Here is a 21,266-nt window from a genome sequence, read left to right as displayed (position 1 = left end):
TTACCAGATAAGTAGTACCACAAGCCGCCACAAGAAGCGCACAGGAAGCCAAATATGGCCAATCTCCCAGCCAAATAACCCGTAGTAACAAAGAATTTTGCTACCACGCGTCTCGAATCAAAGTATTAGCGGATACGATGACTGGATTAATGATATCGGCCCCTTATAATCTTCTTCTTTTATGTCCAGGCTCTACCCATTTCAGAACGTTCCGAAATATCGCCTGTGCGCAAACACATTTCGAAATACGCTCATTCATCCTTATCCCTATGCATATTACCGACGTACATGTTTTGTTATTTTTTATCTTGCAGGTTGAAAAAAGATAAGAGATCTGAAGTGTTGACATTACGGTGCGTTCCGAACTGGCTGGCAGCGCTAAAAACTTCCTAGGACAGGGCAGAGCCTGGCAGAGCTACTCACAAACTCGGCAGCGCAGTGACCAGAAGTTGTCTGTCTCGCAGTTTTGAATCTAACGCCGGGGGCGAAAAAATTCAGTAATTTCAATTACGCCATATTTACTTTAAAATCATGTCCAATTTCATGTTCAGATATTTATATTGAGTATGTACTGACTTAAGTGATTCACATGGCGATTTTCCGTGACTAGGAAGATAATTGTGAGTGTAAATGTTCATTAATTTGATGTCCAAAATCAACTGAAAAAAATAATCTCACGATGGCCGTTGTCCGGTTTTATCAACGTAAGATGGAAGTTTTATTCGAGACTTACTCAGGTTGTAAATATATTGTACAGAACAACGATCAGAATAACATCATGGAATTTTGAAAGGAAGTTGGTAATAGCTGAAGCGCATTCAATTGGCATTCGTTATCAATTCTTTGTCAACGCCTTACTTCGTGGTCGATGTATTTTGGCGGGATTCGCGAGTTATGCAGCAAAGTTCGGGTCGTTCGGGTACAAACAACTGACAATCGGTAGAAAATTTTTCTTCTCATCTCCAGTTTAACGGACGGGTCTTGGGGTGCCGTTATCGTAAGATTGTTTTTTCTCGTTATTGAAGTGAAAGAAATATGAAAAGTAGGCGAGAATATTCTGTTTTAGATTCGAAATTTGTCGCGTGCAGTGATTCGGGTCGTAGAGATATAAATATAGCAGTCAACTGGCACCGCGAAGTCGCTTAGGCTACGAAAAATTCACACCGTCAATTTTCCTTCGTTGCGAGTTAAACTCAGGTAACATTCGAGATTATTTACGCAAGTCCGAATCCTCTGTACTCGATCTTCTAATCAAAATGTAGTCACGTTGAATCTTAGCAAGTGCAGTGCGTATTTTAGAGAACGAGTTCATTATATTTGCCGGGTGAAAAATTATCGTGGGCTCTCCATCGGTGATATTCTTTGTCGCGTCATGCAGTCATCGATTCGATTGCCATTTCAGTGATAATTCCGAGTGCAATACAAAATTTGGTGAGTGTTCTCCACAGGAATATAAAATTTATTCAGTGTTCTCCGGAAGAATATTTAATTCACGCCAAAAAGGATACACTTGAGACGGTGAGGCTGGACCGATATTCAAGATGTAGCGTCGGTGAGTCGCATGAATTTAAAATCACTGATTATTTCCAACTGTCCACTATTTGAAAATTTTCAGTTGTACCATGACAAAATTATTCGAAACTTACATTTGTAATTTAGTTACTAATGTCGAAGCGGCAACAGAAAAAGTTTTTAAGCGTTTCAAATGTTGGCCAAATTAATTGGGCAACTTTTTAACTTTAGCTGGTGATTAATTTTATTGAAAAACTAACGGCTCGTTGATTTGAAATAATTTTATGGTGAACTATTCAACCGAAAAGCAAATGTCCCGATCGGTGCGTAATGAGATGATTTGAATATGAACACTATTTCTGTTGCATTTTTCTCTCGATTAGCAAATATGCTATATTTAATACTGTCGACAAAATTCTGGAGACTCAACTTTAGTACAAATAGGATTAATTACTGAGCACATACTTTGCGCAATTTAATGGAAACTAATTAATTTCGAATTAGCTTCTGAATATAGTTACAATCTAATAGTTAAAAAAAAAAAAAAAAAAAAAACTCGTTTATTAAAAAATTATAGTTTCGGTTACACGGTTGTGCAGAACATAGGTAAATTTTTCTCTTACAAGTAGTGAAAATGTGTTTCCATTTTGTGCAAGTTTAGTAGCCAAGTTTTATACAAATTGAACCAGAAATTTTTGTCATCGGATAATTGAATTCCTACGATGCGGCGTTACGCATAATTTTTGCAGAACACTTTCTTTTGTTCCTCGTTTTTACGGTATTCTTGGAGTGTAGGGAGAATTTTTTTGCCATTTATGACACATTGATTCAAGGTGGGCTGGATTAGTTAACGTTTTTCACAATATTCAGTACACAATATATTACAACTTATACGATGCTTTTATAGATTTTTTATAGATTTTTTAGCCCAAGGCGTAAAGATAGTGAAAGAAAATTTGGAATCGGTAATTGGGTCTTACTTGAGAAAAATTACGCATGTTCGTGAATAAATATGAAAATGAATCTATCACGAGGTTCGTTGCAAATTAACCGGAACGAAGAATAGAATACTTGTGGATTCATTAAAAATTTTAATAAACTGTTCAAATCGTCTTTCAGTAATACGACTTTTTAAAAACGTGACGAAAAACAGCTGATAAAAATTTATTTTACCTTCTGTATAATGTTGACGTAATTATCAAACCATATTTTTCTTCTCAATTGTTAAAATCCTAAATATTGATTATTGTCAATTCGTAGTTTTCCAAGGCGCTAGAAAACATGGGAAAAAATCTCCTTCTCACAGGGAAAATTTTGAAATGTTCAAAATTACATAAATGACATAATTGAAAAATCAACGGTTGCTTTTCTATAATAAGTTGAAGCGAGGATAGTTAGACGTTGCACTGTTGCACATTTATTTAATTTCAGTTGATAATATCGAAGAGATTGTTCAAAAAAAGATGCGTGATTCGTAGTCACCTAAAATAAAAAGAGTACCGAAAACGATAATCGAAGGTAGTATAGCAAGAAGATAACCCGAGAATTTCCTTGCGCGTATCTATAATTTAACATGCAGATCACTTTGTCACAAACCATAGTCATCCTTATCGTACGAAAATTTTTTTTTCATTCAATATTTAGTGTTACAAGTGCGCGTCATAGATTTTTATTATCGTCAAGTGAAAAACGTGTCACGAGGCTCTAGAATTTGATACACATGACAAAAAAAGAAAGTTGATGATTGATTGCAAAATCTTCGGAAAGCTTGGAGTCTCGTGTGCAAAATGATTCAATAATTGATGAAATTTAAAACTTTGAAAAATATCGAAAAACTTGACTACCAGGAGTTTAGATGTGCATATATGCATATGATTTCAGTAATGGGTGAAGCAAGGCAGAAAACTATAGCCCAAAATTTGCAAAGAAATTAAAATCATTTAATTCAGTTAACAGCAACATTCGTCAAATCTCAGAATCAACTTTCTACGAATAACAATTTCATACTCAACGGTGATCGATATCAATTTAAACTAGTTTTGCCATTTCATACGAATTCTTTAGTCATGAATTTATTCATTTTTATATTTATTTATTCATAAATTTATAAATTTTGCAGGATAAAAGTCGTTTTTACGTAGATCAGTACAAATTGGCATTGATAGGTAATTAGCCAGTGCTTACTTGAATTTAGAATTGAATTATCAACTCTGAATTGTTTTTTATCTCTCATTGTACTCCAAGAAATTGATGTAGGAATTATTTTTAATTTTCAGAATTATTTTTTACTTTTTTATTCAAAAAATTTTATTGGTAATCTGTTTAAATTCCCTTGATTCGAAACATTGAATAAAGTAGCAGTTGTTTATTTTGAAAATTAGAAAAACTTAACTGAGAATTAATTCTTCCCCTTCGACGAGCAAATTCGTATCATTATACAATTACGTTCAATATTTAAATTAAAAAACTCAAATCAGGAATTTTTCGGAAAATTTTTATTCTATCACCGCAATTAAAAATTAACGCTGTTAATCGTAATTTTTAGTTTAAAACTGAAGAATAGCCCGACACTGTTACGTTGTATTACGTAATTGTGTAAAAAATGTTCAGGCAGCGGGTTGCAAGCCGATGCGTTCGCCGGGTGCCAAATACCTTGTTTGAAACCATCCGTATATAATTGATAATATAATGATTTGATTACAAATAATCCGGAAAATCCATCTCGGGACACTCGGCCGAAATTCCGAGAGGCTTTTTGTTTCTTTTGTCTTTCGGTTCGGAGCAATTATTGCTGGTAGCGTTGAAGCGTCCAGGTTTCGAATTGAGAGTTGCGCGCTTGAGGTTTGTAAAACATGTTCATCCTTTGGTTAACTTCTTCGGCTATTTCTCCTATCGTTTGCATCAACGAGAGGCTTCCAACTCTGTTAACAGTAAACCAAGTGTATGTTTATTGTGCATCTATTTAGATAACACAATTTTTGTCGATCATTAGCATTGCTGAATTTGGCTCGAGTGATCTTGCATAGTTGAAACGTATACGGCGTCGTCACGGGGTTATATGAAAATTTCAGTCTGTTCCGGTTTGTCTTTTCCATAGGCATAATAATATTCATTCGACTCTGAAAAATCTGGATATACGCGGTAAACGATCGTAACATCAGTTCTCGTCGTCTTTACGTACCGACCATTTGTCGGATCGGGTTGCGTGTGCAAGAAAGGCCGCAGAGAGCGCCACGTGACGATCAATTTATCACGTACACATTTCATTACGAACAGTCCCATAAGGCTTTCAGTCTTTACGTGTCCCTCAGTCAACGTCTGTCGACGAACAGAGTTGCATCGGTTCATGCTGTACAACTTGGGGAAAAAGTCACCAGAAGTCAAGGATACTTTGAACAAGGTAAGTTGTAAACATATTAGGAATAATTATTACCGTGCCTCAATTTTTCTTTCCGGCGCAAGTGAATCGTACACCAAAGACAAACTTTCTCGTGAGCAACAGTTTATTGTCATTTTTCCTTTTATTATTTGTACCGTAATTTGAATTATTCTACTCCAATCGTCCGGTCTAGGGACTATTCTTTGCCGGCCGGTGGCATCCCTGCTATTTACGAGACAATCCGACAAATGGCGGAAACGACGGATCTCGGTCGGTGTTTGACAATTTGAAACGTCGTACTTTTTGCTCGGATTTTTAGCGTCGCGAATGAATCGAAATATCAGAAATTCAGTAGCGATCTTAACATTAATCGCAGATGCCTACATTCAGTGAAACCCACTAGCCATATTTTGTAAGTATTTTATTTTCGATAATCCACTGGGTTATAAAATTTTTCGGATGCTTTCGCCTTCAGTCAACTCGTGTACATAACCTCAAACAACAAATGTTGGTGTGTGTTGAGTGGGAAAATTATTAGTGGCAATCAAGGAGACTTGATTGAATTGACGTCACTTATTGCATCCTCCCTACACGCAATTTGGCGTATTTCCAGAGCTGCGAGATTATTTTTAACATTCCGAATAATCTTGACGCCAGAATAAAATTCAAATACGGCAACCCAGCGCATACTATCGGATGCCTTAACCTCTAAAATTATTTGTTCGATTCCATGTCTATGGTTTAATTCAACAGGAAAATCTGGATAATGGGGCGAACGAAAAGGGAACGCAAGGCTAGCAGTTCAGAGAACGAGTCTGATAGTTCCAAGGACGAAGGTTCATCGAATTCAAGTGATGCCAAAGAACAAGCACCGCCTTCGCCGAAGCAGCGCAAGAGGCAGATGGAGAAAGAAGAACGGGTAAGGCCAAAGGAAATGCGCCAGGACAGAAACGTAGAAAGATCAAGATGGGAAAGCCCGGACGGAAGGAAGCGGAAGCACAGTCCTCAGTCTCAGAACCAACGGTACCCGGCGTCGCGTGACGACAGAAGAAAGGGTCACAGAGAGCGCCAGGACGGCGGAGAGGCCAGAACCAAGTGGGAGAAAAAGGAGAGAGACAGAGATATAGACAGAGATTTGGAAAAGCGAAGGAAGGAGGATAACCGCAGCCAAAATGAATCTGACAGCCAGCGGAGGCGGGAACGAGATGCTCCGGAAAGGTCGAACAGAAACTACAACGGTGAAAATCGACCCGTCGATAGGTTTGACGGCAGAAGGCAGAACGAAAGGAAGTCTCCTCGGCGAGACGAGAGGAACAGGGGGTTTGAAGAGCGAGAACGAGGTAGACATAACAGCGGTAGAGGTGGCAGGCGAGGTGGTAGAGGAAACAGATTCGGGGATGGCGATGGGCCGAGAAGCAGTTTCGACGGCTCCAGAGTAAAGGGTGAGCCGTCGCCGGAATGGGGAAAAGCGGATATGAAAAAGGAGAACAACGGGAAGCCAATTGAGAAAGAGAAGCCAAATTTCGAGCCTTCTGGAAAGCTGACGGAAGACGCAAATACTGTGAACGGTGTGGTGATAAAATACACAGAACCAATGGAGGCGCGAAAGCCGAAGCGCCGTTGGAGACTCTATCCCTTCAAGGGTGAAAAGGCGTTGCCCACCCTCTACGTCCATAGGCAGTCTGCTTACCTGATGGGCAGGGATCGCAAGGTTGCGGATATTCCTCTGGACCATCCGTCTTGCTCCAAACAGCATGCCGCTCTGCAGTTTAGGCTTGTCTCATTCCAGAGGGAAGATGGTGGCGAAGGAAAGAGGGTCAGACCGTATTTGATAGACCTAGAATCTGCCAACGGCACTCATGTCAATGACATCAAACTCGAGCCTAAAAGGTATCACGAGCTCTTGGAGAGGGATGTTCTGCGCTTTGGATTCAGCTCTCGGGAATACGTTCTGCTGCACGAACAGAGTAAGGATGATGCTCTGGATGATGACGTCCCATTTACATCTGCTGTTCCGGTGAGAAATTATTTATGGCTTTTGTTCTTTCGTCTTTCTACTTGGTGTCAAGTTTCCGTAGAGTTGTAATTTACCTTTCATACTTTGACAGCGATAAAACGATATAATCTCAAAATTTTACGAAACAAGACATAAAACCAGGCAACTAATGAATAATAAATCTTGGATTTAAATTTCTCTTTGCTCCAAAACTGTCAAAGATTTGTCATCAGAAGGATACTTTTAACCGAGCAGTTTTTCTGTTATATTGCAATAATCCACAGCGCACTGTATATTTTGTTGTTGGCTCTGCATATTTACCTTAGAATTCAGTAAAATTCCCCAAAGAAATTTGCGGGCTCAAATTAGTTGATGAGAATGTAGTTTCCTTAATTTTATTTCATCATTTTTGTTTGCAGAAATGAGCTTAACGGGCTTACTGAGCATACGCGGTGCTCGAAGAGGTGGAATGTCAATGTAGAACGATGATATTGCAATTTTATGGAACGCAGGTGTATCGTTAGATTGCATCGGTAGTTTGTTGGCAACGAGCGCTGGAAGAGTGTTTTGAAGTTTTAGAAAGATTAAATGTAAATGAATAGGTCTTGATGAAATATTTTATAGATATTTTAAGATCAAGGAATCGAGAAATTCGGATTGTTATTTCTTCAGAATTGTTTACTTTATTGTCAATCCTGATTCACAAACTTTGTAATGTTCTATCCGGTAAGACATGGCGTACAAAATTGAACCTGTACACTACCAATGTGAAAAATAAAACAATCGCATAAATTAAAAATATAAAATGTCATGAATCTGTGGTACCTCTTCATTTCACTGTCGGTTATTTTATTTATTTACATCGTTACTTCCTACGTTACGCATTAGCACGTAGACGGATAGTGGCCAAGTATCAGATACGTTGGGGTAATTTTGGTCACCATTTCCGGCCCACGAATCTTTAGATATTTATTACTTAAACAATATACGAGCAATTTTTCACTGACGCAAAGTAATATTTACAATAGTAATTACACTATTCAATTATAATCGTTTATATTCCGTGCAATGATTCCTTCTTTCATTTTTTATACAATATAATAAAATTAGTATCAAATGATCAAGGAACAATACAAATGTTACGTATGCAAAATGACATTTGAAATGGAAATGAAGAAAAATAACTACAATAAGACATGAAATGATTATTTTAAGCAAACTCGTTTTCAAGTTTATTCAAGTTGACTGGAAGATGCTTAATACTTGAGCATGTGTGTGAAAATGTGGTGTAAGTTGATGGATGAAAATCTAACGATGACATACTAGAAAAACATTTAAAAATATAATTATTTACAATTTGATTCACGCTAGCTTATATTTATTCATTTATCTTAATTATTATCGTTTAAAAGGCACTTTAAAAGTTAAATATGTCAGCAGCACGTTGAAATAATTTAATTACAGCAATATCGGTACACGCCTTTAATATACGTTTTTAAAGCTTGATAAAATATCTCAACCTTCAACTTTGTGTATAATAATATTGTTGTCTACGATAAATTTAATCTTAACAATTTCGTATACATCGTCGCAATCGTTTGCCTTTGATTTCAACAACACGTACGTACGTCAATTCATAGTACGGCATTTTAAAACAGGTTCCAATGTTTCTTACCGATTACTTATCATAATAGTAACGAAATTATGTACTACACAAATAATCAATCATGGCAGTCAAGGCTCTAAATATCTACACTATAATATCCAGTTTTTCAAATATCACCTTTTATCATTACCCATTTACTCTGACCGCGTCAGAGTTTATATTTGTATAGGTAGCGATCTCATTTCCATCTTCACCTGCGTCTGGTGTTTGCCTGAGAGAATTCAGTAAGGCACTATTTATTGCTAAAGGTATATTCGCTTTCCCGTTTTGCAGAATTGAATGTGTCCTGCTTAATTTCGAAATTGTATTTCTTCCACTATTCGTATCGCTGGATAGAATGTTTTGCTTAGTTGCCCCATTCTTCTTCAATGGCAAAGTATTCTGAGAATTCAATAACGACGAGCTTGGCCTAGAAGGAGTCAAGCTTGTCGACGAGCCGTGGGAGCTGCTGCTTCTACCGCTCAAACTAGTCAGCGATCCTCTGATTTCTGTTGAGATTTTTTCGCTCTTGCGACTGTCGTCAATGGAACTCGGAGAGTTCGTCACGGCTATACATTTGGAAACATGATTAGCCAACCTTGAGCTATCCAAAATGCAGAATTTTTCTCCTGTGCTGGAAATGGAGGCTCTTTTTGGTTCCGTCAAGTCAAAGTTATTCGCCGATTCTCTTTTTTGATTTACAACATCTTCCAATTGTTCACTATCCAAGTTTGAGCTTTCATTTTGCGAATCTGATAGTTCTGGTATTTTGCTTTCCTTTTGAACTTCATTTTTATCCAGGCACTGTACGGGTCTCGGTACTTCATAGCCACCAGTCGGAGTATCTCTAACATCAGGTACGTCGTTATCTGCTATTAATTCTAAATATTTCGGAATTTCGCCGGACGCTAATAGTGCCGTCGTGTTGCAAGAATCGGGTAAAAATGGCTGCATGTCTCTACTGCCTTCGGAGCTTGTAGATTTCCAGGAGTTGCCTAAACAAATTTTAAACGACCGTCAACAATCTTGTATTAGCTCGCAACGCCGGCGACCACTTCGGAGCTTGCAAAGTATATTCCAATTTCTTTGATGGTTAGTCGCTGTATTCCTTACGTGTTGGGGAGTGTTAAGGTTTGTTAACTTTGATGGATATTCTGTCGTAATGACAATAACGTAAATTTATGTGAAGACGCTCATCGCCGGTTAAATAAATGGGCTAAATGACATTAAACATGAAACCTACCTGAGTGGTTATGATTTTGATTCTCATCAGCAAAGTAAGCCATGTTAGACACGCCTGCAAGCACAAGCCATGCGATGGTCATTTCAAAATTTTTTCAAGCAATGTTAATCAAGAATAAACGGGAAAATTTCTCAAGTCAATAGAACAGTTTAATCCCCTTTTAAAATTGACATCAAACAGACGTTCCAATGTGTCGGAATTTTCAATTATAACCGAACGAAAAACTTTTGCTTCTTCGTCACAGAGTAAGATAATCGTGTTTCTTGAATTGAATCGAAGCGAAACGGCTTTCAGTAGCATCGTATAGATATTTTCACAATGAATGTAACATATTCATGCAGGATAGAGATCAATGCGAATGAGGTTGAGGCACGATTGAATCAAGTTGGAACAAACCTTGTTTAGATAAGTAATGGCCAGCATGTGCAGGGCTGATCGCGGCATCTTCTGTTCTGCTTCTGAGCGTTATTATATGATCCAAACAAGCCTTAAAACTGGGTCTAGCATCCGCCGTGCTCCAGCAGCGCAGCATCAACTGATGTAACGGCGTTGGACAATTTAGCGGCTTTGGCAGTCTTCCGCCAGCTCTAACGTGGTATAGCACTTCCAGATTTGTTCTTGCCGGGTACGGCTGCTGGCCCAGGGAAGTGATTTCCCACATCAAAACACCGAACGCCCACACGTCACTTTGAGAGGTAAATACCCCATCCACCAGAGACTCCGGTGCCATCCATCGTACCGGCAGTAGGCCTTCGCCCTCCTACGAAATAAGCATAACTTGTTAAATATCCGTGAATTCGGACTTTGTTTTTTAGTAGAATCGATCGATGAAAAGTATCGCTTTTGACAATAACGTCAAACCTTTCGCTCGGTGAGATGTTTTCTACTGCGTACGATATTTCGAATACGTCGCAACAACCGGTTTACCTCAAATTTTCGAGACAATATTCTTCGCTGATCTAAATTTTTTTTCTTTCGTATTCTTTCTCAACGATGTGTTAACCGTTTAAATTTGACGTTCGATTCTTCTTTCCAAATTGGCGACCATTTTATTTAATTAACATAAATGAACAGTACGATGAATAAAAAAAAAACTGTGGTCATGAAAAAGAGGACTACTCAAGGATATTGTCTCCAAATTTGAAATAAATCGGTTGAGCCGTTTTTTAGATATAGCGGGCGAAGTAAAACGTCTTACCGAGCATAGTAGATGTTACTGTCAATAACAATACTTCCTGTTCGTTGATTTTAATTTTGAAAAAAATTTTAAATGATGCTTGATCTATGTACTTTTGAGCAAAACCCCAATCTATGCGAATCATTTTTTGTCGAGGTATAAATACCCAAAATTTAGCCACTATTTCGACCGTCTGCCCGCATATTAAACCCCCTTAAATGCAGTGAGGACGAATTACCTTGCGGTAGTAATCGTTTTTATAGATGTCTCTTGCGAGTCCGAAGTCTCCAATTTTTACCACACGGTTCTCTCTGTCCCTGGCGGATACCAGGCAGTTCCTGCAAGCTAGGTCTCTGTGAACAAAATGAAGTTCCTCCAGGTATTGGCAGCCTCTCGCCACATCTTCGCACATAGCAAGAAGATCTTGAAGTCTAAGAGCACAGGGATCCGATGGCTGTAGACAGCGGCTGGCTCTCAAATACGTCAACAGATCCCCAGCCTTCATTAGCTCCAACACCAGCAGCGGCGGATCTGTGTCTAGGCAAACTCCAAGCAGTCGAAGAACGTGCTTGTGCCTGAAGGGACTCATAAGTCGAGCCTCGCGTAAAAATTCAGTCTTCTCTTGCGCAGACGCCCCTTTTCTAAGAGTCTTTATAGCCACTCCAGTTATTCCAGGACCGTCCAGGTCCTTCGCAATGCCTTGAAAAACCTGGTACAAGACACGAGCATTGTTTTAGAAACTGAATCTTCGTTTCGGTACGTCCCAGTAAACATGAGCCGGTTAAAATGTGGTTGAAGAAACGTTAAGGTCGTATAATTATGGTATAGGTAGAAAATATTACCGTGTTCGATATACGGTAATTTTTCAGTAAAATATTAATCGTTGTCTCTCCACAAATATTATACGATTTTCATTACACGTACATTTAAACAACGGTTTCTAGACTAATAATCAACGTTTTGTTTACTTGTTCAATTGCTAATTTAAATTCGTTAAAAACCGGTATATTTATAGATATTAAAATACAAATTTTCTACGTTTCATCGTCAACGTTTTGTTGTGGTAAGCGAGATTCGTAGTATAAACGTGTGGTAAAACCGTTTATATTTCTAGTCTTATGAACAGTTAATATACATGTTTTATTCCTTCACCGGTAACACAAGTTTAACGTTTCATTCACTGCTTTTCTACAACATTTAAACAACGGTTTCTAGACTAATAATCAACGTTTTGTTTACTAGCTCAATTGTCAATTTAAATTCGTTAAAAATCGGTATATTTGTAGGTATTAAAATACAAAATTTCTGCGTTCCATCATCAACGTTTTATTGTGGTAAGCGAGATCCGTAGTATAAACGTGTGGTAAAATCCATTATATTTCTAGTCTCATGAACAGCTAATATACATATTTTATTCCTTCACCAGTAACACAAGTTTAACGTTTCGTATAGTTACCATACCTTGCCAATATGTTCTCATTAATTGTTTAATAATTAAGTCAATACACTTTTGATCTACTGATCACATGTAATACGTGAAAATTACGTCGTACATAGACTTGTCATATCGATACACAGAATTATATACCTACTCGGGCCGAAACGTAAACAAGATTTGTTTCGTACCTTTCTGACCTTCATATCCAAGAATACTACCCTTTTCAACATAGTGAGGGCAGGAATCAACTTTTACATCATTTACTTACATATTGCGATGTTTGAATTTGGAACTATAATCATTATATTCAAGTTTTTCTCATGTTAGCAGTGACTAAAATTCAACGTTTTGTTATCCTCCTCAGCACGTTTTTCTGATTACCTTAAATTTTGTAAACAACTGGTCATTCGATTTCCAATCTTTTTTTTCATTCGATAAACTAGTAAGTATCATCAAAAATATGAAAAAATTCAGGTGACATAACACTAGAAGTGATAATTTTATTCTACGTAATATTGTAAAGTAGAACAATATGTTACCTCCATTTTTTCAAATTCTTTTCCTTGTGTTATTGTTAATTCCCCAACATAGGAAAAAAAGTTGAAAAATCGATGAACAGATTTTTTTACAAAGGTCACCAAGAAATTACGTAGTTGAGCATATAAGTGCATCCCTTCGCGGCGTCTTTATTAATTGTAAAACATACGTTTTCCTATACCATAATGTATATATTGGAATAACCTGTGCTAGGAAAGCGAGTGGCCGTAGATGAAGCTCGTGTACCATGGATGTTACATATACGTATAATGAGCGCATGTATCAAACGACAAGCGGTCGCGAAGAATCGAGAATGTCCTAGCGTGAAATACTCGCGCCTCTTCTTCTGCCTCTGATTGGCTCGCTAGGTCAGCGTGTTGTAACTCGTACGGTTCCTGCACGCTGAGAGCCGAGGACGACGCGCCAGAATGCCCCCCCCACCACCGTTCGCGAAGGCTCTCAGCTCACGCGATCAGTGAATCAGTCTAATTTGACCAACTTCCGAGGTCAGTGCACGTCCGTGTTTATGTGAGCCTTCATAAGCTGGTAAGTACAAATGTATTTTCTATTTGGAAAAATTTATCACGATGATTCAATACAGACGAAAATGACAATACAGGCGTAAATAACCTGACAATAAAAAGAAGAAACAAATACTTTGTGATTGCGTCGTACTTGCTTTTGAACGTCGCCGAAAGGATGTAGGCACAACAGAATTGCTTGTAGATAATGCTATAAGAAGCATGTCTATGGTATGGAATATATACTGATTGCAAATAGAAGCCGCAGATATTTATTGTTAGCTTCATTCTTACTTGTGCAGGCATCGTTTTTCTTTTATAAGGTTATCCAGTGAAATAGATCGCTAACACATACGTATCATGTACGAATGAACGATCATTTAGTGGCTGCATCTTTTCCCAATAAACACACAGTGGTTGAAATGATATATAATAGACCTGTCAAGACACGTTGAGAGAACGTTGAAATGGCACATAAAGATTATTCTACCTAGAATACAGGTGTTAAATACTATGTATTTTCAGGTATTTGACGGATTAGCAGTGATATCAAGGAAGTGAATGCTCCAGCTGCGGTCGAATAATAATTAAAACTTATGCGTACTGCGTACCTAGACAACGCTTTCTATAGCGTCTGTGTTCTTTTTTGAAATAATGTGCCAATACTTTTTATTATTTTACTTTGTCAGGATTGTGATTTTTTACCTAGTCCCGAGATGAAAGTTAACAATTTTCCTCGTTAGGGTATAATCATTGTATGATTATTTTGTTTCATGTTTTATTTGTTATCAAACCTCTTGTATCGGATATAAGTTTTTGTTTGTTCATGTTTACTTAATTTTACTATTTGCTATACTTCTATACTCTTGTGAGTATATCTGTACAATTGAGGTATGCGTATATGTAAAAGACTGTATGTTTATTTATACATCCCAGTCAACATTCACACAGTTACATCGTTGGCATAATAAAATGTCCGCATCAACGATACAGACAAACTGGTATATAAAAAACTACTGTTATGTTTCGGATACATTGTTAAAGCGGATATTTCGATACGTGTGCAATGTAACTATTGTCATTGTTGCCTTGGATGAAAGTACCTTATAATAAATATATATCATGTTTCGCAAAGGTGTGTGCTTTATCTCATTTAGTTGTCCTGTATTTCTCATAAGAATACATAGGTGTGGATGTAAAATAATTAATATCATTTAATTGGTGCAATGTACCATTACTGAAATAGCTAAGAATGTGAGCGTTGCTGTATCATCTAACCCCTGAGATAAGTCCATATTGACCATACAAGAAGCTTTTAACAGCTTGTGTATTAATATAGTACATGAAAAATTATACCGAAAACATATTCTCAAGTTGGTTGTTACACGTTTATCGGAACCGCGTGATATTCGATGAAGTGTATTCAATTAAACGTATAATAATTGTTTACGGATATCGTTTTTACGTTAAATCAACACACATTAAGTACGTGTATTATTATAAAAAAAATTTTCCAATGAACACGCTTATTAAACGTGTTTGAACCACGAAAAATGGTGGCTATAACAGGTATATATTAAACGTCTACGTTAACATTTAAATTGCGTTCTTTCATACTTGTTTCATTACGTTTCCGAAAACCGTAATTTCGACGTTTACTTCAACCGTGGAATATCCGGATCATAATCACTAACAGAAAACGTTGATGAGCGCAGTCGAAAAAACCTATATCAGGGCGGACATTTTTCACGAGAAAAAACGTATGTGCTGAACGATTATTCAACTATATACAACGTTATTTTTCGACGAATTTCTTACGATTTATTTACCAGCAATGTTTATTGGGGTATTTCAAGAGGTAAACTCACCTCTCCGAATGCACCGCTACCCAGGAATTTGGCCAGCGTTATTTGCTCCCTTTTTATCTTTGGCAGCGAAGAGTCGTCCGGGTCGTCTTGCGTCGCAGTTGCGTACAACGTGTTTGACTGCATAAAATTTCCGCGCGGAATTTCACGTAACGTTGCTAATTCAACGTCCGGCGCAGCTGGTGGAATTACTGCCTTTTTATCCTCTTTACGTTGCCGGTAGACTGCTAAAATATCGGAAAAATTTTAGTCCTTTCAAATCATGCCGAACAGTAGTTTTGTCCTTAAATTCAAGTTATTCACGGTAAATCGACACTCACGACAAAGGAAAAAGCCAAAACATAATAGCATCACTCCGAGGATCAGAGGAACACTGAGTCCTAGTATCAATCCCAGGTGTTGCGGTGGGACAAATATTCCACTCCCAGCCTCACTTAAGTCAACCACTGCGCTGGCTTTACTCCAAGTTCCAAGGCCATACGCGTTCTTTGCTTGAACTCGAAATTGGTACTTTTGCACCATTTCGTCTGGGATTATCCAGTAAGTGTCTGTCCCGTTATAGTAGAGGCGCCATTCGCTAGTTTCGTTGCGACGTTTATCCATAGTATCGGAATCTTCTAAGATGGTTCCTTCAAGACGATACAACGTGATCGAAGATCCACGAGCGTGTGCAGGCTCCCAATTAACTTGATAGACCGGACCACGCACCTTCGTTATTGTGGGAGTTCCAGGAGCGCTTGGAACATCGCCTGGAAGACGAGAGGGACAAACATCGATTAAGTTCAACCTCGAAAGATGGGGAAAAACAGGCAACTTACCTGATGTTTGGAAAGTAAATCTCGCGTCTGACGGCCAGGTGACGTTAAGCTTATAAATTGGATACCTTAGCGTCAATTTAAATCTGTAGAAAGTTTTCGGTTGCAGTTTACGAATGTGGAATTCCACCTTATCATTTCGAAGTATCGGATTGACAACTGTCTGCCATTTGTCCGATCCCACTATCGAGTATTGCAGACTGTAGTCAATAGTCAGATTTTTATTCGGCACCCATGATATGTTCATCGAGTTGACACTGGTACCAGTCAGCGTCAAGTTGTTTGGTTCTGGATACATTTTCAGGAATTGAGGAAGGCTTTCGTTGTAAATAGCACTGGAAGTCGAGTAAGCGCGAACACATATCAGGTAATCTTGTCCCGGCAATAATGACTGCAGCGTCGCAGATAGTTTTCCATCCGAAGATTGCTCGGTGTGTTTAATCGACTGTTCGCCGTTGTGTCTCATTCCGTTAACAAGCTGCACTGGTCTCCAATGAATTTCATAGCGAACAGCTGCTCCGTTCAATATTTTTGGTGGCAGCCAACTAACCGCCGCTAAAGTAGGCGTTAGTGCTTGAACTTCGACATTTTCTGGCCTCGTTGGAACTCCTGCCTCCGTTATTATTACTACTCCCTGGTGTGGTTCAGGACTGGAAGACTCCAAGCCACTGTAGTAGTTGCTCAAACTCAGCTGAAACATGTATCTACTAAACGGTTTAAGATTTTCAACTTCGATTTCCTTCTTGAAAGTCTTCAGTTTCATTTTTTCTCTGTTGTTGCTACACTTAGTAGAATCTACCGCGGAGCATTCGGTAATGTAAATGGTATACAGTGTTGCCGGAAGATTATATTTCTCACATGCGAAGTGGGGCACAGGTTCAGGTAACTTGATCTTGATGGAGTTTGAAAATTTCTTCAGAACTTCAACATTATCAGATACTTGTCTCGGAACCAAGCATTCGGCAACTGGATAAGGCTGCAAAGATTTTCCAATGGCTTTAAGACTACGCGGGCTTTGCAAGTAAAGTCTTTTGATTCTGGTGTCATCCGGATTGGCTTTTTCTACGTAGTAAACACTGTCCTTATCCGCGTTTGACCAGTAAAGATTTATCTTGTCCACTGTCAATGACGTCGGTGGTAAACCTCTGTTAAAACCTGAAATCGTGACGAACCAGTTCAACGCTGCATTCGATATTATATATATTACAATTTTCACCAAGGTTCTTCATAGCCTGGAACGTACCTGGACCGAGCACCACATTGCAAGTACATCCATCCATGTCTGCGATGTTCAAGTGGCCTTCCATTGAGACCCAATAAATTACAGGTGTAGAGGCGTCCGTATTGTCGACCGCCATGACCGGTCTCACAATCGGCGCATAATGACACGAGCAGTCGTCAATTTGGTTGAAGAAATACTGAACATTTTCTCCGTTCAAATTTGATTGCATCGTCACTCCGCGATCGGCTTGAACTAACTCGATCCAATACAATGTTCTGTGTAGGCAAAGATAAAACAGTTAACAAAAATGCTAATTAATTTCAACACTTTGTGCTGTTAAAAATTAATCTTTTCTCACCCTGTCAGAGGTGATATATCCAAATTTAACGTTGCGTTCCTAGTGGTTATTATTTTCTCGGCGATTGTATAGCCTGCTTCCCACGCTGTTAAATCCAGTCGCATAATATTTCTACTAACAGATTCTCCGTAATCTGCTTCCGTCCAAAATAAGGTCCTGGTAACCCAATTGACGCATAAACTTGACGCGGTATTGTTCAATTTAAGAATTTTTGTTACGTTCGGACTATCGATATCCGCGAGCATCATCTCCTGCATTTCGTTTATTCCATATACTTTATTCTCCACCGCAGAGTAGGCCACTTCAATAGCGACATGTCTGGTTATCGTGTCGTTGATTTGTCTGTCCAAATCTGAAATTCTCACAGCCTCTGGTGTAGCCACCAATATTTTCGGTACAGGATTTTCGTAATCAGTTGATATATTGACGATGTCGGTGAACCATCCGCCACCGACTTCTGTGTATGCCTGCACTCGGAAGTAGTAAGTTGTGTTCGGCAGCAACTGATACAATCGGTATTCCAACATTGTCGAATTTACATTGAGACAGTTGCAAATGTCTATATTCATACCTTCCAGCATGTACCAACAGTCTATTGCGTAAACTTGGATCAAGCCGTTGGGATGATCGGGTGGATCCCATCTGTAAGCGAAAGCACTTGACTTAGAATACGAATAATATGAGGAGTTACGTTTCGGTTGATAACTGCTGATTTAGCGTACCTGAACACCGCGGAAATATTAGTCTCGTCGCTAAGTGGTTTCTTATCAAATTCAACGAATCCTCTTGCGTTCGTTGGTTGACTAGGTTTCGCTTGAGGAGATCTCAGAATTTTTCGTGTGTTATGTGACATTCCCCAATAAGTGAACGCTTTTATGGTTACTTCCAATATGGCGTATGGTGAAAATATTTCGGAATTGTGGTAAGGTATCGTTGTTTCCTTAGTGATTTCTGAATTCGTATTCGTGTTTATATAATCCGCGAATTTCACCTCGTAAAAGACCGTTCCGTAGTTTACATTTTTCACAGGGTTCCACGAGACGTTGAAATTGTTCCATTTGCCTTCCACTCTTATGCTGTCTATGCTTACCGCAGACGGTAATACAACAATGCTATTCGCAGATAAATTCTTCGGATACTTGTGAAGAGCGTGATCCATTATGGCAACCATCTGAAGACCGGACAAGGTTATTCCGTTGATAATGGCTGTGTTTTGACCAGACAAATCTCCGATAACTGCATTTCTATCATCTTGGAGCCACAGCAAGTGCTCCGAAAAGTAACAAAGTGGCCCTTGTATGTTAGGATATTGTAACGCCGAAACCTGAAATTCCAAATATTTCTTAAACAGTCGATAAGGGACTGTTGGAATTGGATAAAACCGAATCTGGAAGAAATAAATTCAAACCTGCTCTGGAATAATTTTATCATTCAAAGGTATTCTTTCGGACGTTGGTGCTTTGTAGAGTATCGATCCGCTTTCGTAACTCCTGACAATCCAATACACAAACTTGTTCTCCGTATCCAACGTCAAACCCATTACTTGCTTACCGATAAATATTTCATCGGAATAATAGAATCTTCTGTCTTGGCCATTAAGTCTCGATACTTCGACCGCATATCCAGTCGACCAATACAAATAGGCTTCCAACGAGTCTATCATCAATTCCTTGACAATTGCCAGTATTGACATTGGTTCTTGATGAGTTCCATCCAAGTTTGCTCTGGTTATCTAAATATCATATTTCCATCAGTTTCGGTATTCCCTAAAACTTGTACGCAATGTTTCATGAGATATTATTATTCGTGCTCACTATTTGCTGATTTGGATTTGCCCAGTAGAGTTTTTTCGATATCCAATCGACAGCGACGCTTCCAACGGAATTTATGTGCATTCTGTTATTCTCATGGCTAGTCGTGTTATAGCAGTACAAAACCGAGTTATTACCGACCAAGTAGAGCAGGTCTTTGTACCACGCAACGTCGACAATGTGATACTGCATTTCAGAGTCCTTCCAGCTTGCCCTGTGTATCAAAGTCTCCACGTTTTCTCCGGTCACGTCACTCTTCAATAATCCTTCAGTCGCGGACCACAATATAGAAGCGTAGGGCTCGCCTTTTGGATCTCTGCAAAACGAATCTTGCTAATAAATAAAACTAGCTCGCATTTTTTACCTGCAACTGAATACAATTATTCCCAATCTGCTCACCTCAATGTTCGTCCTCGAAATTCTGTAGACCAGGGACCTCGTCCGGCGCTCGTATATGCCGCAGCCTTTATCGAATACTTAGTTCTCTCTCTCAATCGATGAACAGTGTGAGACAATAAACGGATTCCTTTTTGATGAACAGCTTTCCCGGTTATTTCGTCTTTGATTTCTAATTCGTAGGACCAGTTTTGCCAAGCTCCTTTACCCTGTCCTCCGAGCAGATACGGCGCTCTCCAAGAAACCTTTGCCATTTCGGCTCCAAGAACAGCCTGAACACCGGTCGGTGGATTGACAGGAACTGGAGCTGGTTGACTGGCGTCCATCAGCACATTTACGCTGTAGCAAGACCTGTCGAATCGATTGGATTAGTTTTGAGCCTGTATTTTTCACCAAAAGGTATTTCTGAAAAATCTATAAATCTGCTTACTTGTAGGGATACGAGTTATGAAAGTATCTGTTCTGGCCTGGATGATAGTCTTCCGTTAGTATATCCCTTCCGTTTGCCCAATAAAACAAACCGTTGGCCATAGCCAGTGAAACGACGTTCTGAAATTGCGGCTGCTGAGTGTTCGCTCGGAGATTCGAGACTTCTCTACCATCCAAAGTAACCGATAACACCGTGTTTTGCATAGGATGTGGTATCAGCAGACGAAAATTTCTGTGATCGACCATAAATGCCTCCAGATGCGAATCTTCGAGTATAAGGTCTGGCTGTGTCTGTGGGTCATGAAATTATTGTTCAATCAACGAATTCGGTAGTGCATCTATCCTCACCCGCGCCGATCGTGTCTAAAATTTACCTCGTGCTTCACACCGTTGCTAATATCGGCTAAATCCAAACGAGATAATCCATCTTTGCTGACCCAAAACAGGTACCCGTTGTACGGATCAACTTCGATGTGCGAAGGCTTGGACAAAAAAGCTGCGACCGCAACGGTCAGTCCCCGTCCATCCAGGTTGCAACGAGCTATTTGCCAGACGGTCGTTGCGTGTTTGACTTCTCCCAAGACGTACAGATGCAAGTTCAGCCAATCAACGGATAAACTCAGTGGCTTGAAGTTCACTTGGTCCGGGCTCAGCACGACAACAGGATCGGTTCTTTCATCAACCGATGTTCGATAAACGTAGCCACCTGAATCCGATACGAATACTTGTCCAGAGGCAACGTGTATCGCGACACCGCAAATTTTGTTGGCCGTTTCATAGATCAAGACTGGATTTTCTAACAAGTCGGCGACCTGCTTCTTCACCTGGTGCTCTCCCCCAAGAATCAGTATCGGTAGTTGCATGTCTGTAACTGAATTAAAGGATAAATTGTGACGATTCGAACAGGTACAACGATTAAGAC

General features: G+C 39.1%; 2 protein-coding genes and 1 long non-coding RNA gene across 10 annotated transcripts in view; 2 read left to right on the top strand and 1 right to left on the bottom strand.

Moving 5' to 3' along the window:
- Positions 1-4,827: 4,827 nt before the first annotated feature.
- LOC124308391 (FHA domain-containing protein DDL) lies at positions 4,828-7,702 on the top strand. Of its 2 annotated transcripts, none has more exons than XM_046771071.1 (3): positions 4,828-4,912; positions 5,645-6,908; positions 7,307-7,702. In XM_046771071.1, the coding sequence occupies exons 2-3, from the start codon at positions 5,658-5,660 to the stop codon at positions 7,310-7,312; spliced, it is 1,257 nt and encodes a 418-aa protein (XP_046627027.1). In that variant the 5' UTR covers positions 4,828-4,912; positions 5,645-5,657; the 3' UTR covers positions 7,313-7,702. The 2 variants fall into 2 exon arrangements, with proteins under 2 accessions (XP_046627027.1, XP_046627026.1); XM_046771070.1 differs by lacking the exon at positions 4,828-4,912 and adding an exon at positions 5,140-5,303.
- Positions 7,703-7,926: 224 nt separating this feature from the next.
- Positions 7,927-21,266, bottom strand: part of LOC124308390 (proto-oncogene tyrosine-protein kinase ROS) — a 40,525-nt gene continuing 27,185 nt past the window's right edge. For 2 of the 7 annotated variants that reach the window (XM_046771061.1, XM_046771069.1), the window contains exons 8-22: positions 20,719-21,215; positions 20,346-20,635; positions 19,919-20,266; positions 19,523-19,835; positions 19,117-19,440; positions 18,431-19,050; positions 17,709-18,350; positions 17,372-17,625; positions 16,132-17,283; positions 15,634-16,062; positions 15,317-15,540; positions 11,191-11,661; positions 10,172-10,535; positions 9,776-9,829; positions 7,927-9,527 (exon numbers count right to left, since the gene is read on the bottom strand). In XM_046771061.1, the coding sequence (XP_046627017.1) occupies positions 8,680-9,527; positions 9,776-9,829; positions 10,172-10,535; positions 11,191-11,661; positions 15,317-15,540; positions 15,634-16,062; positions 16,132-17,283; positions 17,372-17,625; positions 17,709-18,350; positions 18,431-19,050; positions 19,117-19,440; positions 19,523-19,835; positions 19,919-20,266; positions 20,346-20,635; positions 20,719-21,215 (6,830 nt within the window). In that variant the 3' untranslated portion in view covers positions 7,927-8,679. The remainder of the gene's footprint in view (positions 9,528-9,775; positions 9,830-10,171; positions 10,536-11,190; positions 11,662-15,316; positions 15,541-15,633; positions 16,063-16,131; positions 17,284-17,371; positions 17,626-17,708; positions 18,351-18,430; positions 19,051-19,116; positions 19,441-19,522; positions 19,836-19,918; positions 20,267-20,345; positions 20,636-20,718; positions 21,216-21,266) is intronic. The other 5 variants (XM_046771062.1, XM_046771063.1, XM_046771065.1 and 2 more) reach the window with 5 other exon arrangements.
- On the top strand, positions 13,374-14,582 carry LOC124308393 (uncharacterized). The gene is made up of 2 exons (XR_006908982.1): positions 13,374-13,473; positions 13,974-14,582. It is a non-coding gene; the product is annotated as an uncharacterized LOC124308393 (long non-coding RNA).

The sequence above is a fragment of the Neodiprion virginianus genome, chromosome 7, assembly GCF_021901495.1.
Source record: "Neodiprion virginianus isolate iyNeoVirg1 chromosome 7, iyNeoVirg1.1, whole genome shotgun sequence".
NCBI classification, from domain to species: domain Eukaryota; kingdom Metazoa; phylum Arthropoda; class Insecta; order Hymenoptera; family Diprionidae; genus Neodiprion; species Neodiprion virginianus.
The sequence above is the reverse complement of the archived record's forward strand: the minus strand, read 5'-3'. Positions and strand labels throughout refer to the sequence as shown.

What these genes read in the sequence shown, in the direction of transcription:
- LOC124308391 (XM_046771071.1), top strand. Translation starts at nt 5,658, where the DNA reads ATGGGGCGAACGAAAAGGGAACGCAAGGCTAGCAGTTCAGAGAACGAG.